General features: G+C 41.3%; 1 protein-coding gene across 7 annotated transcripts in view; it reads right to left on the bottom strand.

The window, feature by feature from the left end:
* Positions 1 to 1744: 1744 nt before the first annotated feature.
* The window catches only part of TOX (thymocyte selection associated high mobility group box), a 220222-nt gene continuing 205247 nt past the window's right edge, over positions 1745 to 16719 (bottom strand). For all 7 annotated transcript variants that reach the window (XM_015282676.4, NM_001389398.2, XM_015282675.4 and 4 more), the window contains 3 exons: positions 16049 to 16435; positions 6124 to 6275; positions 1745 to 4048 (listed from right to left, as the gene is read on the bottom strand). In XM_015282676.4, coding sequence (XP_015138162.2) covers positions 4012 to 4048; positions 6124 to 6275; positions 16049 to 16435 — 576 coding nt within the window. In that variant the 3' untranslated portion in view covers positions 1745 to 4011. The remainder of the gene's footprint in view (positions 4049 to 6123; positions 6276 to 16048; positions 16436 to 16719) is intronic.

Consider the following 16719-nt stretch of genomic DNA (forward strand, 5'->3'; position numbering starts at 1 on the left):
CATTTGAGTTGTGATTTAATGTGCTGCTGGGTAATAATAAAATACATGACTTTGCAAAGGAAAGCAAGCGCTGTCTGGGAGACCTGACTCGAAGCATGACTCATGTTCTCTGAGGTGCTGAGTACCTCCTGCAGCACTGCCATACCCTAATGCATGCTAAACAAGGCTTTATTTTAAAAAGTAAGAATACTTGAGAACATCAAATAAATAACTAACCAGGTAACGGCTGTTCATCTATTTCAGTACCTCCGTATCAATGGGAGTTCTGGGGAGTAGCTCCTGTGTGGGCTCCATGCAGCAACTTCAGCTATTTCTCCCACTGTGTGTAGAGCAAGGGTTTAACTATTCAGTTTCCCAGAGCACGGAATGAACTCTCTGTGCCATGTTTACAGGATCAGGTAGGAAATAGGCAGATGCAATTGTGGAGGTGGTAGCTGAGGTTGAGATGAAGTCTCAGAAGGCTGAGGAAGGTACTAAGCCCGTGCGTTGCTTTCTAGTAATGAGCTGTTTTATTGTAGGCTTCCTGCTTAGAGAGGAACCTAGCAGGGAATATTTGGCAGATTAGCCACTGGAATCAGGAGACAGTGCTTGGTGAGATAGAGAAGCAGGCACAAATATACAAATACATTGCTACACTGTGAATGGCCGAGGCCCTCCACGAATACATTAATTGCTTACTGCCCATGGAGGAAGGGAGGGAAGTCCCTTTGGAGAGTTCCTTTGGTCGGGGGGATTGGCTGGTTGGGATGTTGAGGCTCTGTGGGCTGAATAAGAGACCAGGGCTGGTGCCACAAGAACAGGCATGCTGAGAGAAGGAGTAAACTCACAGAGCTCTTTTCTGTCTCAAAACCTCTGCTTAGGTTGGTGCAAGCAGACAGGCTTTCAATCTTCTGGAGTGCCTATGTTGCTAACCTTGCATTTCACCTACCACTTTGTAGAAACCATCAGAAAAGAAATACTAGTTTCAGTTAATAGCAGACATTCTTTCTCTTGGTTCCTATCATTTTGACAGATGTCTTTATCGTATTTATTTGCTGTTACTGTGTTTCTTCAATGCGTAGGTTATTTTGTTCCCATGCTTCCTTGTTATTGTCTTTATGATAGATGGTGACTTACACCTGTAACTTCAGTACGTGTTACTGCAATGCCTAAGCCCCAGTGCTTCATCAAAGGGTAAGGTACATCTTCATTAGCTCCACTGAGGTTTCACCTAATTACAGAAGAACCTCAACTTTTGGGGCTCCACTTACCAACCACTTGTATCTGTCAATAAGCAGATGAAAACAAACAGCAGTTTGCCCTTGGCCAGCAACCATTGCTTTTTCCTGAGTTCTGACATGAAGAACTGACATGTATGCATCCAAGTTGGAGCTTCCCTTTGGAATAAAGTGCCTTCAGTACAACCCAGGCCAAAATAATCATTTTTATTTGGTGAGGTATTGGAACAGGCTGCCCAGGGAGGTGATGGAGTCACTATCCCTGGAGGTCTTCAAGGAAAGAGTGGGTTTTGCACTGAGTGACACGGTCTAGAGCGGTCACAGGCATGAGTTGGAGGTTGGACTAGATGATATTAGTCATCTTTCCAACCTTACCAATTTGATGATTTTATTCCAGCTTACCTGTCCCATTCCAACAGAGCCCAGGCATAGAACCACACCCAGGTCCCAGGACCTGTACTGTGCTGAGCAGTAAATACATGGCAGGTTAAGTTCTTACAGACCAAGAGACACCAACTAGCAAGAGGTTCATACAGAATAAGTATTTTATTCATGATGTATTTTTTTTTTATTTACATTAAAGTTTTCTTGTATTTTGAACTCTGCTTGGATATTGAAATTAACAACTTTATGTGACTGTGCACCTGCTCTAAAAGAAATGGAGATAACACAGTTCTTTTCTGTAGAAGAAAAAAGAAAACTGCCTGTCAAAATCAAAGCTGATTTTTCTCATTCCCAGTAATTATTTTCTCACTTTCAAATTAATATGAGTGGAAAATGTAGTTTGCTATAATATAATAAATAGAAGACATTGGGTAATTAGTAGTGCTGGTATATTTCTAAAGTACTAAACAGACAAACAATAAACTGTGAATTTAATCACGAGTTCTTATACAGTTTAAAGACAGGAAAATTAGAGCTCTCAGCTACAGTCATTTGAGTAATCAAATCTGATCTGCATTATTTATTAGTTATTACATGCCAAGTGATTCCAACTGTACATTGCCTGAAATCATTCCAAAGCAAACATACCTTTGTTTGTTTTTCTTTTTCTTTTCTTTGCTTTTTTTTTTTTTTTTTAATCAATGGCATTACATAATTCATATTGATTCTGAGTTGCTTTCTTCATTTCCCGTGGACAATACAGATCAGCGATACTCTCTATTACTTGGACAGGCATCTGGCATGAAATCCTCCAGAAAAGCATTTTCAGATCTCTCCCTGATCAAAAGCATTGACAAGATGCCTTCTTTTGGATTACTATTTTTTTTTTATCCCTTTCCCTGTGGCTATTTAACTTACTTTTCACTTTAGGATATATTTGTGATACGCTCCCTAAAAGACTGTAGGAACTTTTGCCTGTATAATAAAATGGCTGAAGCATATTGGGTAATATTTCTGTTGGTAACACTTTTATTCCACTTGACTAATTAATCCAAACTGATGAAGTCTGAAGAAGCAGCATTATGCAGCTTTATACAGTTAGTTTTGTTGGATCAAGGCTTAGTTTTGGGCGACTTCTTGCTACAATGCTTTAAAAAGGGAATTACTTAAAATACCGTTGTTTATTTTCCTTCCTTAGCAACCAAAGAAATACAGAAATAAGCATTGGTTACCTTCATTTTCTGCCAGAAAAGCAGGTTTGGCGTTATATATGTCACTGTAAAAACTAAATAAAGTATTCACATCAGTTGTGAACGATTTGTGCCAGCAAAAGTTAAAGCATCAAAGAAACCTCTTTAAAATGCTAACAAATTTACTTACAAACACCTATATTTATTATTTCATAAATAGGCGCAACAGGTTCCATAAAAAAAGATTAAATACAGACACAGTATGAAGAAACAATACATAGCCATATGTAAAGGTTATAATTTAGCTGTCTCCAATCTGTTTCTGCATCTAATAAAATATCAGGTAAGCATTTGGCAGTTTTATACATAAAAGGACTTAAATGACATTTACTAACCAGTACACATAAAGTGATTTTCTTTTAAAAAAAGAAGCGTTTTTAGGCAGTACAAAATAAATGTGTTTGCTCTTTATCAACACTGATTTCCCTCTCGTTTTTGTGTTTATTTCATGAGACACAGCCAATATTTTAATTAATATCATTTGGGAATATTTTACTTTTTTTTTTTTCCTCCTCCAAATAGTTTGAAAATATAGAACTATTAGTCACTTGTTTAAAAATGAAGTAAAAATATGAATGTTTGCCAATTTAACCCTTTTTGTGAAATCCATAAACTGGAATGAGCCAGTTTCAATTACAATTAGCTACAAAAACATTCACATTTTATACTCTAGGAGAGTGTAACATAGATGCTATTTACAAACTTGCTATGACTGCTACATCAAGCCATTTAAAAAGTCTTTAGTAGTTTCATATAAACACCCATTATGAAAAAACAATGGAAAATCCAGGACTTTTATCCGAGACATCTACAGTTGCTAAGGCAGTTACTATCGCAGCACTTCACAGCAAAAACCAACATAAAATCTGAATGGTCCAAGTTTCCTTCGGGGAAGAAGAAAAGCAATGTCCGTTACAGGATCTCAGGGTGGGGGTGGAAAGCAGAAAGAAAGAATGAAAAACAAAATGGGGGGAGGGAAAGAAAAAGAAAGAAGCAAGACTATTTTTCCAGAGTGGGTGACCCACAAGCTCAGATAGTCCTAAGTGCTTAGCAACTTGTATTTCATAATAAAATGCAGAACTGCCTTGACTGCATAAAGCAATCCATGATGAAAAGACTTCCCTGCATTCCTCAGTGGAAAGGAGAGGTGTTTCAGATTTTCAGGTAAGGTAGAGTGCTTTGTCCCTCTGCATGCCCCTGTTCAAAGAGAAAAAGAGCAAATCTGATTTTTGAATTTGTCAATTTTTTTTGTCATGTTCTTCCCCCCAAAAACCCATAACCCTGCTGTGTCGCTAATTCCAAGCACATCACTGGAGGACAGCTGTATTACCATGGTAATAGTCATAAAAAAATTCTTAAAAATGGCTCCCAGCCAGCTCATATCCCATCCCTGGAGACAGTCGGGGTCAGGCTGGATGGGGCTCTGAGCAACCTGATGTAGCTGTAGGTGTCCCTGTTCATTGCAGCGAAGTTGGATCAGGTAACCTTTAGTGGTTCCTACCAACTTGAACGATCCTATGATTCTACAAGTCTGATACTAGTCCTGGCAGCACCAAAATGTGCTGTGTTGGCAGCTTCAGGTAAGCGTGGGCAAGGGAGCGCCAGATGGTTCTGGTGGAGCTCAACACAACTAGCTTTTCCTGGCTCTACAGGAGATCTCTTATAAATGCACACTTTCACAGTTTGTTCTTGACAGGGTTCAGCTTCAGCTGAAACATACCAACTCAGAGCAAAAAGGAACCGTTTACCAACTTATAATATGGAACGGCCTGTACAAGTCAGAAGAAAAGATATCACTTAAAGTAGAAGTATCACTGACAGGGCTTGGTTCACAGTGCAGAGATTTTCTGGCTGAGAGTTTTACTCTTCATCTCCTGCTTGGTTGCCAAAACCCAGACGCCAATTCTGTTCTTCCACAGCTCTACAGCTTACTTGGTTTGGAGTCCAGGATTAGCACAGATTCGCACTGGCAAAGCCAAGTTAGGCTAAGTCCACACACACAGACTCACAGACACACATCTAGAAAGTGTATATACAGTCTTCTCAGAGCAAGCTCTTGCTGATTGGAGTTATGCCCAGTGGACACTTAGAGAACACTGCTGGCAATGATCTGACATTGCTTTTTCCAGAAGAGACCAGGGATCAAAACTAGAGGTGGTTACAGACCACTTGTATGACTCCTGCAAAAGTCTGCAGCACAGATCAACACATTCAGGTGGTACAGCACACAGCTGAGACCACTCTGCTGAACAAGTGGGCAAGCCACAAGGCAAAAGCAAAAAGTATGGGGCAGAGAGAGTGAATCCACTGAGCACACTAGTTAAAATCTACCTTGGTGTCAACAGTTTTAGTCCAAACATTTTTCAGATGCGGTAACCAGAAAAAGATTTTACTTAGGTTTAGTTTGTGTTCCAGGAATACTTCAAAACAATCATGCAAGTGTAATCCTGAGTCTGAGTAAATGTAATGGGTGAAGCCAGTCTTTAGTTCTACCTTATGCTTGGTTGTCTGGGCTGGATTTGACCCTTTAGTAGCAGCCAAGATCTTTTATCTGACTTCGCCTTCGGTGTTCATGCCAAGGTCAAGGGGAGTTCAGGCTGGTGAACATGTTCCCAAGGCATAACATCAACTAGTTAAAACTCAAAAGATATCTTCTGTTCAGGCTCATAGAAGATTCCAGGAAGCTCCTGATACAGCAGTATAACTCCACAAAAACTATGATAGAAGAGGGTTTGAAGGGACTCCTAACCTCCTGGTAGGGGCATGGAGCTCCTACATGTATGGTATTTTGTTCCTGGTAAAGTTCATGCGATCTTCTTACCATTTCCTTCCATGTGACTTGTATCCCTATACATCACTCATCTGTCTCCCTGACATGGGTTTCCATGACCCAAACCAGTTGTTTTCACAGATGGCAATGGAATATTTGGAGAAAACAGTTTACTACATTTGCCTCTTAAGTAGGAAGAAGTGATCCTACTACTTCTTTCTTACGCTTTTCCCTAAGATCTCAGTTTGGTTTTTCTAATGAATGGGAGCTGTCAAAGACCAAAACTTATGTTCTGCAACAAGATGACAAAAATCTCTAATAAATGTATGTATTGAAAACTTTTTCTCCCATAGTAGTCCAACTGCTAAATAAATACAGCACCATCACAGATACACTTCTGAAATACTGAAGGGAAACAGGCAACAAAGCTGTTTTCAAACTCTGTCAGATACTCGTGTCATGAATGTGGATAGACACAAGGTGGCATTCACTGGCTGCTTACCCGTTACTGCAGTAGTCATTATTCCAGTCCACAGTCTGTGCTGGAGGATTTCTGCACCCTGAACGAACATACTCCATTGCTTGGGTAACAACTTGTGCAGCTGTTGATGTTGGATTGATGATATTCTGATAATCAGGCTGAAGAGTAAATCCCTAGAAGAGAAAGCAAGTGCATTACAATGCATGGAAACCACACAACAGGTTGTGAGTGTTAAACAACAAAAATAAGGTGTGTACTGCAAAATTGTAGAAGCTCTCATTTCCAGGTGTACTTCAAGTTCTCGGACTTAATATAAAGTAAATGTGTAGGTGCTTTCTAAGCTTTAAACTTTGGTTTGAGAAATAAACAACACTAAATCAGTATTAGCTTTTACACTGTCACAGAACGGAACACAAAGGGACAGAAGAGAAACAACTCAAAACCAAGAGAACAACTCAATCAACACTGGGGCAAAAAGGTCTGTTTGCACCTTAGAGGATCCATTTAGATTGGACGTAAGGACACAAACTAGTCGTTAATTCCCAGAATATGCAACAGAATCTTTTTGAAGGACATAGGCAGCAGGTGGCTGACTGTTTTATTAGACTACACCTATTCACATATTGTTCTCAACCCTCTTTCTCTTCATTCAGTCACAAAGAGACCATCTGCTGCTTCTTTTATTTGTACTTCTCTCTCAACTAAACAGAAATTCAGCCAAAGCTTTTTAACAGTTGTTGGACTACTGTAGTAAAAGTAGCACAGAATATCTTGCTTTTTGAAACCAAGAAGATGAGAAAAAAGTGGAAGTTACAAAAAGCCATTTAACTCACTCCCTAAAATATCTGTCATTTTAAAAGTCATGATTTTTCTCAGTACTTTTGATATATTAGACTATATCATTTTAAATATTCTGTTTTAAAACCAGGAGGGTGATTGAAATTTCAAGGCTAATAAGAACTGCCTTAGTGTACCTGGTTCGCTGTATATAAATGTACATCATATACCTGTAAAGTTAGAAGAGCTACATTAGATAAAATATGTGAATACTGTACAAAAGCAACTGCTGGGAAGAAAAAAAAATAAAGAAACTAACCTCCTTCCTGGGGCAGTGGCACACAATTCCCAAGCAAGTAAGTGGGATGTATAGCTGCTAAATCAGAAACTGAACTCGATCCAGGACACCTAGTTTGAAAATCCACTTCTGTCCAAAGTCCACATATAGGACAGATAGGATTAAAGCTCATAGCTTTCGGTTTAAAAACACAGTGGTTTAGGTATGGCTTCTTAAGATAGGAATTTTGGGGAGAGCTGTTTTCAGATGCAGGTTAACTTAGCCACACTACCTTTTATACAAGATGAATGAGTACTCTCATTTTCCACCTGCTCCCCACCCTCCTCCAAAATGAGCTTCCTTCAAATATAAAATGTCCCTTCCTTCTTCACATCCTCCCTTCACGTTGCCTTCTCCTTACTCTGCTCATCCTGACCACAGATTTTAGCCTAGGCTACAAATGAATCGTAGAAACATGGAATGCCCTGAGTTGGAGGACTCACAAGGATCACCGAGTACAACTCCTGGCTCCACACAGGGCCACCCAAACTCAAACCCAATGTCTGAGAGCACTGACTAAACTCTTCTTGGGGTCAACTTGGAGTTGTGACTGCTGCCCTGGCAACCCTGTTTGACTTTGATCACTACTTTCATTTGTAGTATCTTCCATGTGGAGAAGGGAATCACACCTCATGCCTTAAATGCTCTAGGAAGCCTCACTTTATCCTTGATGAGCCAAGAAACAGATTATTAGTAGTGGGCAAGTTCATGAACTGATTTCAACATCTCGTTGTAGTGTAACTTATACACTGCCTTGCTAATAAGATAAAATAAAATCCACTGCTCACAACTGTAACGCCATCAGGCTGCACATCAGGCTGCATAAACAACCCCATGCCTGCAACTAATCCAAAGGAAACTGTAATTGAGCAGACTTCCCAATGACTTTAATTGGAGTTTTGTGTAATTACAAGGCAGAAAAATTGGTTTTGTATATCACCGTAATAGTTTTTATACAAAACACTGCCCATAAGGCCTTTTTAATTCAGCTGTAGGAGGAAACTAACCACATCAACATGGTCTGCCCTCAGGCACTTGGGTTTACCTTAGGTAGCAAAGTCCCTGAGTGATCTCTTATCATTCTTCATGAAACAATCATCTATATGAGAACAACACTGCATGGGACTAGCAGCTGAGCAGCACTGCAGAGCAGGCCCCGAGGCTCACGCTCTTCAAGTGAGAACATAGGTTCCAATTCTTCTGGACTTAGGACAAATAATCAGCTTAGATGTGGGAAGATGGCCCTCTGGTTAAAATGCCATTGTGCTTGTGTGCACTTACACTGGACTGATACCTCTTGTGCTAATCACATCTTGTGATTAAGGCCACAAACTTGAGCTTCATTCTTCTGCCCACAAAATTAGGGTAGCAGTCTCATCCTGCATCCAAGAATGGCTTTTTAGTTCAAAACTGCCTGAGAACTGGGCCGATTTTTCAGGAGGTGCCCACAGGATAGACTGTAAGTGATGCAGAGTTGTCTGAGCCAGCTCCAGCTTGTGGGGAACAAACACTGACTCCATGGGCCTTGCAAGCACACCGAGGCCAGCTCTGGGCCCTGCAGACACTGTCTGAATGCTGCTGAGGTTCCTCAGCACCATCCAGCACTGAGCCCAGTACTGAGCTGGGCTACCAGCAACAGAGCTAAGGGTGCAGGCATCGGACCTGAACTCAGTATGAAAGACCAGTCATCTAGGATCATGTTTAACATGTAAACATTAAGTACTTAAGATTTTTCATCAGCGGAAAAAGCTCTGAAACAGTGCATTTGTACAAGACAGGGAGCCTTGTACCAGGCTCATAGTAAATATTTGTGTATGATTTATGTAAGCCCTTAACAAACAATGATGAAATAAAAAGTGCTCAGAAAACGAGTGCTTCAAGGTCTAATTAAACAATGCTGAATGTTTTTGCATTGTAATGCTCAAGAGAAAATCACCAACTGTTTTGCAACATGCCTAGAATTTTAAATTTCATTTTCTTGTTCCAGATTGAAATAAAAATAGGGAACTTGATAAAGATTAATTCGATGTCAGGAGGGACATTTGCTCTTTAATTAGATTTCTGTAGCCCTAGCAGTTTCACTGTGCCACTGTAGCAAGTACTAAAAAGCCTGCAGCAGAACTAAACAGTGATCCTCATCTCCACACTTTACTGGGAACTAATTTCATTTCCTGCCTGTCTGGAGAGGTATTTTCAACAGGCATCAATGTTTTTGTCTTCACAACTGATTTATTCATCAATCTCAATGTGATATTTTAAACCTTTAAATTACATCCAAATCCTAAAGCATCTGTTTATTACACAAGGAAATTGAAAATCTGTCTGTGTGATATCATACAAAGATTTTTCCTTAAGGTTATAAAGGAAGTTGACAGATATTAATGATTTTTTTTTCTCTTGACCTCATTCGAAGACAAAGTATAACAAAAAAAAAGAGGAAGAAATCTGGACAAATACAGCAGGTTCCTGAGTCTACTGTATACAATATATACCAGAAAAAATGAGACTATTATTTTTGGCAGGCTATGCAATCACCTTGCTGTATACATTTATTTTCTAAAGGAAAAGAAACACACCAAACTAGACTGAAATGAGTTATTATTTATAAAAATAAAAAAATAAAATGTGACATACATTAATCTTTTGCCTCTTTCTTATGCAGACACTTGCAACCATGGTTACTAGACATTAAGAATACAGTTTTGCTTGCTCTACCCGTGAACCGAAGTGGGACAGAGACTGTAATGGGACTCGGTGTGTCACATTGCTTGGGTGAAGGATTTTACACGAGGAAGGAAAGCTTCCAGTAGTGCAACTAAAAAGTGTTCCTTATGGACTGAGGCTTTGTGGGAGGGAGTGGATCCTTGGTCTCATCTCTCTCCACACAGAACGGCACAGTACAGCTGGAAGGAGAATGGGGTACGCTCAGAAAGAAGCATGAATGTCTGCATGTGTAGGATAAGGAAAGAACGACATCTCAAAGGAAACAGGATGCAGCTTCAGATGCTGCTGTAGCCTGAACTTTGGAGAAATCATGTGGATTTGAATGACAACAGTGAGGATTCGTGTTACTTAATCCAAAGTAAATAACAAGTAAACATCTTGTCAAATCTAAGAATCAGACTGGAGAGAAGGAACTCTCTATCAGTTAAAAAATACACTTATAAGGTACTCGCATGAGCATTTAATGCAAAAATATATCCCCATGTCCTAATATGCTAGGATTCTTTCAATGTGTCAAAAGTGGATGGAGGAAAAACTGTTGCACAATGGATATGGACCTCAGCAAAAAAGAACTTTCACACAGCTCCCTGTAATAATATTTAAGAAAAATAGAGTGTATTTTAGAATGAGAAGTTAAATATGCTCAATATCAGGATCTAATTTCAATCTAAGTATGAGAATAGGACTAAAAGGTCAATTTTTACATTGCAAAGGTTCAGCACTGCAAATGAGTACCCCAAAAGTCTTCAGTAGTCTCCATGTGATTTCATTATTTCATTAGCTGGTTTGGAATGATATGAATAGAAAAAAAAAAAAAAGAGAGCTACAAAAATTATTTAGATAAAATATAGGACTATTTAAAAGAAATAAAAAAAAGCTAAGCTTTTTTGAATGAACAACTAACTAATACATAAATTTTATTTTGTCTCGTGCATTTTAGAAGAATTTGGATTCATTGCATCAGTTGCGCACTCTACAGAATTAACTGATTTTAAAATAACAGAAACTGTGCAGTGTCTGAACTTCTGATCTTCTGAATGTTCTGCAGTTTTTGTGGAACCCTTGAGGAAGCCCTCCAGCTGGCAGCCTCTCCTGGTTTGGCAGCTGCACACATGCAGGCAAGGGCTGCTGGAAGGGGTGAGAACATGCAGTTCCCTGCAGAGCTGATGGAGATCAGCTCCTTGTCCTCCCAGCAGTGGGGGCAGAGCTCAGTCCCCAGGCCAGCACTTCTTGTCAGTCCCTCCTCAAAGCAGCACACAGAAGAAGACTTTGTGGATTTCATGCAGTGTTGTTTTGGAGAGCTGTGTCACTGCCTGCCAGGACTGCACTCTGCACCTGTATGTGATTTTCCTTGGAGCTGGCAGTTCTGCACACATGCTACAAATGGGTCTTTGATAAGAAACCATCCTTCTCGTAGAGAAAACAAGTAACCAAATCTCCCACAGTCACCAAGAGAAAGCAGAGATCTGTAGAAGCACAGAATCGTAGAATATCCAAAGTTGGAAGGGACCCATAAGGATTATCCAACCCCTGGCTTCACACAGGACCATCCAAAAATCAGACCATACGTCTGTGACTGTCACTGCCACTTACTCCAGCCACTAGCTATTTCAAAGATGGAGGTTGGGAAAAAATACACATCCCACCAGTGGTGGGAATTGTGGCTGCTGCTTCTAAGATTCCTAAAGCCAAACTGTTGTTCTGCAAAGGTGTGTCTGCGAACACCTCCAGGAGAAAACTGCTAGCAAGCTGCTGATATTTCGCCCCTCTCCTGCCTATTAATCTTCATGCTGCATTATGACATGACAAAATTTACCCTGCTGCTTCTTCAGGTGTATTCATCTGCTTGTCAAGGGCAATGGTGCTTCTGAAAGGGAAAATGTCTCCTGTTGCAAGTTATGCTGTAGGGAGTGGGATGCTAATTAGTTTCTTGTTGCTCACATAAATTGGGTGGCTGCTGGAGCCTTCGGAAAAAACTTGGGGTAGCCAGACCTTTGTCTTACGAGGAGCTGCTGAGGGAACTGAGATAGTTCAGTCTGGAGAAGAAGAGGCTCTGGAGAGATCTTATTGTTCGACTGCCTGAAAGGAGGTTGTGGTGAGATGGAGGTCGGCCTCTTCTCCCAGGTAATAGTGATAGGATGAGACGGAATGGCCTAAAGTTATGCCAGGGCAGGTTCAGGTTGGGTAGTAGGAAGAATTTCTTCTCAGAGACTGGTAATGCATTGGAGCAGGCTGCCCAGGGAGATGGTGGAGTCAATGTTCCTGGACGTGTTTAAAGAAAGGGTAGGTGTAGTACTTAGGGACATGGTTTAGTGGGCAATGTTGGTGGTAGGCGGACAGTCGGACTAGATGATCTTAGAGGTCTTTTCCAACCATCCATAAATGACTTTATGATTCTGTGATTCTTCACAATGGAGGATACCAAGCAGCTGAGGGAAGAGGAACTGAAAGAAAATTGAATTTTACGCAACTACTGTTTCTGCTTTGTCAGACTACATATGCTCCCATTCTTATTTGTTGCCTTTTGAAGAAACATGGGGGCCTAAGTTGTGTTGCTGGGACAAGAGCCTCATACTGGGTCTTCCTCTCTCCTTGCCTTGGACTGGACATACAGGGCAGGGCTACGCCTGTTTTTCATTCTCACTGCTGCTGACTCTGTGCTGCCGTCATTGTGCTGGGGCTAATTTGGAGAACCTGCTTGTCTTTTCCATTATGTTTTTGGCTTGTTTACATGCTCTGTGATCAGCAGAATGATTGCCCAGTTTCAAGTGGATTGGAGGTGCCAAGTCCTTGGCATTTGAGTCCAAAGGACTCAAGCTTACACTTTCTTGTCTTTAGTGCTCTAATGTCATACAAATTCCCAGTTACAATGTTTTTTACCATTTCTTGACTAGAAAAAGTCATACCTGAGAAACTAGAAAGGGTATCATGGTTGCAACATGAGCGAAATTATAGTGATGGTGGTATACCTCATGCTTTAAAATTTAACATAGCTTTTGCTTTGTCTTTGCTAGCATCATTCTTTAAAGGAACTGGATTCTATATTTAAACTTAATTTATCAACAGTGTAAACAGTTTTATGCCCCTTCCAAAATAAAAGAATATGAAATACATATTACAAGTATTCTAAAGTGAAATTACATAGGTTTTCTAGAGCTCAAAAGTGTAGTACCATGAAAAAGAAGCAGGGCTGTAAGATATATAAACTGACTTATAAACTGCAGATGTTTCATAGTGCTTAAGATAAATGTAATTAAGATTGGCAGTGTGACATTTCAGCAGGTAATAAGCACCCTTCACCTTGAGTGAAGCTTAAAAATATCTCTCTGTGGATTTTTCATTATAAGAATCAGACTTTCTGACTAAGCATTATCAGTCAGCAGAAATATTATAGCTAAATTTTCATGAATTTAGCAGTGGGGAGCAGGAGCACAGAGGTACAGTATTTCTCACTTCACTGTACTTGCACTTAGTAAAGAAAACGTAGCATAGAGTAGGTCTACGGATTTACTTCTATACACCTGTTTTCTACAACTACTGCCCTGTGTTCTCTCTCAAGACAGAAGTAACTCAGTTGCAAACAGCACATTTCACAGATGAGTGAAAGTCCTCTCAAACAACTGACATGCACACCATATGCTACAAGCATGCAACTTGGTAAAGTACAACATCAGAAAATTCGTATTATCTTACCTTTTTTGTGGTATAAAGTGATTTGGAATAATTCCAAAATGTTTGAATTCGTATAATTATGATGATGTATACTGTGTGTGTATATAAGCCTTAAAAGTATCTAATATCTACATTACATCTTTCACTAGTCATTTCTGTACTATTCATACAATAATTAAGGGCAGATTTTTAATTATGTTCTGTAAATTGTGCCTACTGGCGATTCTGGAGAAGACATAGAATGATAGAATGGCTTAGGTTGAAGGGGACCAGAAAGATCATCTAGTTCCAACACCTTTACCATGGACAGGGTTACCACCCACCAATTCAGGCTGCCAAGGACTCCAGCCAACGTGGCCTTGAATGCCTCCAGGGACGGGAAATTCACAATCTCTCTGGGCAGCCTGTGTATGGGCCTTACCACCCTCTGAGTAAATAATTTCTTCCTAACATCTAATCTAAATCTCTCCTCTTTTTGTTTAAAGCCATTCCCCTCGTCCTGTATCACGTAAAGACCAAGTAAAAAGTCGCTCCCTCTCCTGCCTGTAAGCTCTCTTCAAGTATTGGAAGTCCACAAAGAGATCTCCCCAGAGTCTTCTCTTATCCAGGTGGAATAAGCTCAGCTCCTGCAGCCTGTCTTCATAGGAGTGATGCTCCAGCCCTCTGATCAGCTTTGTGGCACTCCTCCAGACACCACATTGGTCCTGTTCTGGAGACCTCAGGCTCTTACTCATGACCATTTAATTTAACACGTATAACACAACCTGTGCTGCTTCAAAGTCTGACTGTTACAAGTTTCCGGGGCATCAGGCCTAGCCAGCATGGGTTCACGAAGGGCAGGTCCTGCCTGACCAACCTGATCTCCTTCTATGATCTAGTGACCTGTCTGGTGGATGAGGGAAAGGCTGTTGATGTAGTCTACCTAGACTTCTGCAAAGCCTTTGACACTGTCTCCCACAGTATTCTCCTGCAGAAGCTGGCAGTCCGTGGCTTGGACAGATACACTCTTGGCTGGGTAAGGAACTGGCTGGAGGGCCAGGCCCAGAGAATGGTGGTGAATGGAGTTAAATCCAGTTGGTGACCGGTCATGAGTGGTGTTCCCCAGGGGTCAGTGCTGGGGCCTGTCCTGTTTAATATCTCTATTGATGACCTGGATGAGGGCATTGAGTGCACCCTCAGTAAATTTGCAGATGACACCAAGCTGGCTGGAAGTGTTGATCTGCCTGAGGGTAGTGATGCCCTAAAGAAGGATCTGGATAGGCTGGATAGCTGGGCTGAAGTCAATGGGATGGGATTCAACAAGACCAAATGCCGGGTCATGCACTTTGGCCACAATAACTCCAGGCAACGCTATAGGCTTGGGGCAGAGTGGCTGGAAGACCGTGTAGAGGAAATGGACCTGGGGGTGTTGATTGACTCTAGACTGAACATGAGCCAGCAGTGTGCCCAGGTGGCCAAGAAGGCCAATGGCATCCTGGCTTGTATCAGAAATAGTGTGGCCAGCAGGAACAGGGAAGTAATTGTCCCCCTGTACTCAGCACTGGTGAGGCCGCACCTCAAGTACTGTGTCCAGTTTTGGGCCCCTCACTGCAAGAAAGACATCGAGGCCCTGGAGCGTGTCCAGAGAAGGACAACAAAGCTGGTGAGGGGTCTGGAGCACAGGCCTTATGAAGAGCGGCTGAAGGAGCTGGGATTGTTCAATCTAGAGAAGAGGAGGCTCAGGGGAGACCTTATTGCTCTCTATAACTACTTGAAGGGAGGTTGTAGTGAGCTGGGGGTCAGCCTCTTCTTTTGTGTGACTAGTGATAGGACTAGAGGGAATGGCTTCAAGATGCACCAGGGAAGGTTCTGGCTGGATGTTAGGAAATCCTACTTCTCTGAAAGGGTGGTCAGGCACTGGAATGGGCTGCCCAGAGAGGTGGTGGAGTCACCAAGCCTGGTGGTGTTCAAAGAGTGTTTGGATGTTGTGTTGAGGGACATGGTTTAGTGAGAACCATTGGTGAAGGGCGAATGGTTGGACTGGATGATCCTGTGTGTCTTTTCTAACCTTAGCAATTCTATGATTCTATGAAGTCACATTCAGCAAAAGCGACTAGTGCATACTACAATAATGTAAGCATATACCTGCCCTTTGTTTGCAAGATGTTTTCCATAAGCCTTAACATTTCACTTTTATTTCAACATGATTTTAGATTTGCAGATGGATCCACACTCCTATTTAGAGGATGTCTCTTGAATTTGGTGGGGGAGACACAAACATGATGAATATCATTGCTAGCACAAGTAGTTCAACTGATGCTTCCTACCACCTACATAGACTCATTCATTTCCTCTCATCTTTGAAAGACCAAACCCTCAGACTACAAAACCACAGTTCTGGAACTCTGTAAAAGTACAGCTCCCCAGTTCCCAGACAGCTGAAAAACTCAAACTTACTTGCTGCATTGTAGGTGAATGTAAAGCAGACTGGACCTGCATCGGTAGCTGGTTTCCAATGGACTGCTGCATTGAAATCGGCTGGTGTTGCTGGATGTTGAGATGCTGGTGCAGAGGAGGGCTGATCTGAAGTGGTGGTGGCGGGGACACAGCCATGTTTGCTATGGAAACAGTCACTGGCATTTGGTTGTTGGGCTTGGGTGCTATGTTCCTGGGGATATTGGCATGCATAGCAGTGATGTGAGGATTCATTCCTGGTTGTTGGTGGTAGTGGGAGCTGAGGTACAGTGCAGAGTGACTCTGGGCAGACCCATGAAACACTGACTGCTTTGAATTCATCATTTGAGGCTGCGGGGAGGCTTTGACATCAACAGGTTCACTGTAGCTCTGGTGGGAAAAATGAGAAACAGACAATATTTAGAAGCTAAAAATGCTGCTGTTCGCCTACCTACAGCCTCGACCGTACAGACGGATCTTTGCACACTTCTCTCATTATTTTTTAGAGTAGATTGAAGGAAAGAAGTATCTGCCAACATCAGTGTTCTGTAAATGTAGGATAGTGGAGAACTTTAGTTTTTAAAGAATCTCACCAAAGGGAAACACTTACCTGGACAAACAAAATGTCCCTGCCCTGGAGTTTGGTTATCATGCTAGAACGAGTACTATTACCT

This window comes from Gallus gallus, chromosome 2 (assembly GCF_016699485.2).
Source record: "Gallus gallus isolate bGalGal1 chromosome 2, bGalGal1.mat.broiler.GRCg7b, whole genome shotgun sequence".
NCBI lineage: Eukaryota > Metazoa > Chordata > Aves > Galliformes > Phasianidae > Gallus > Gallus gallus.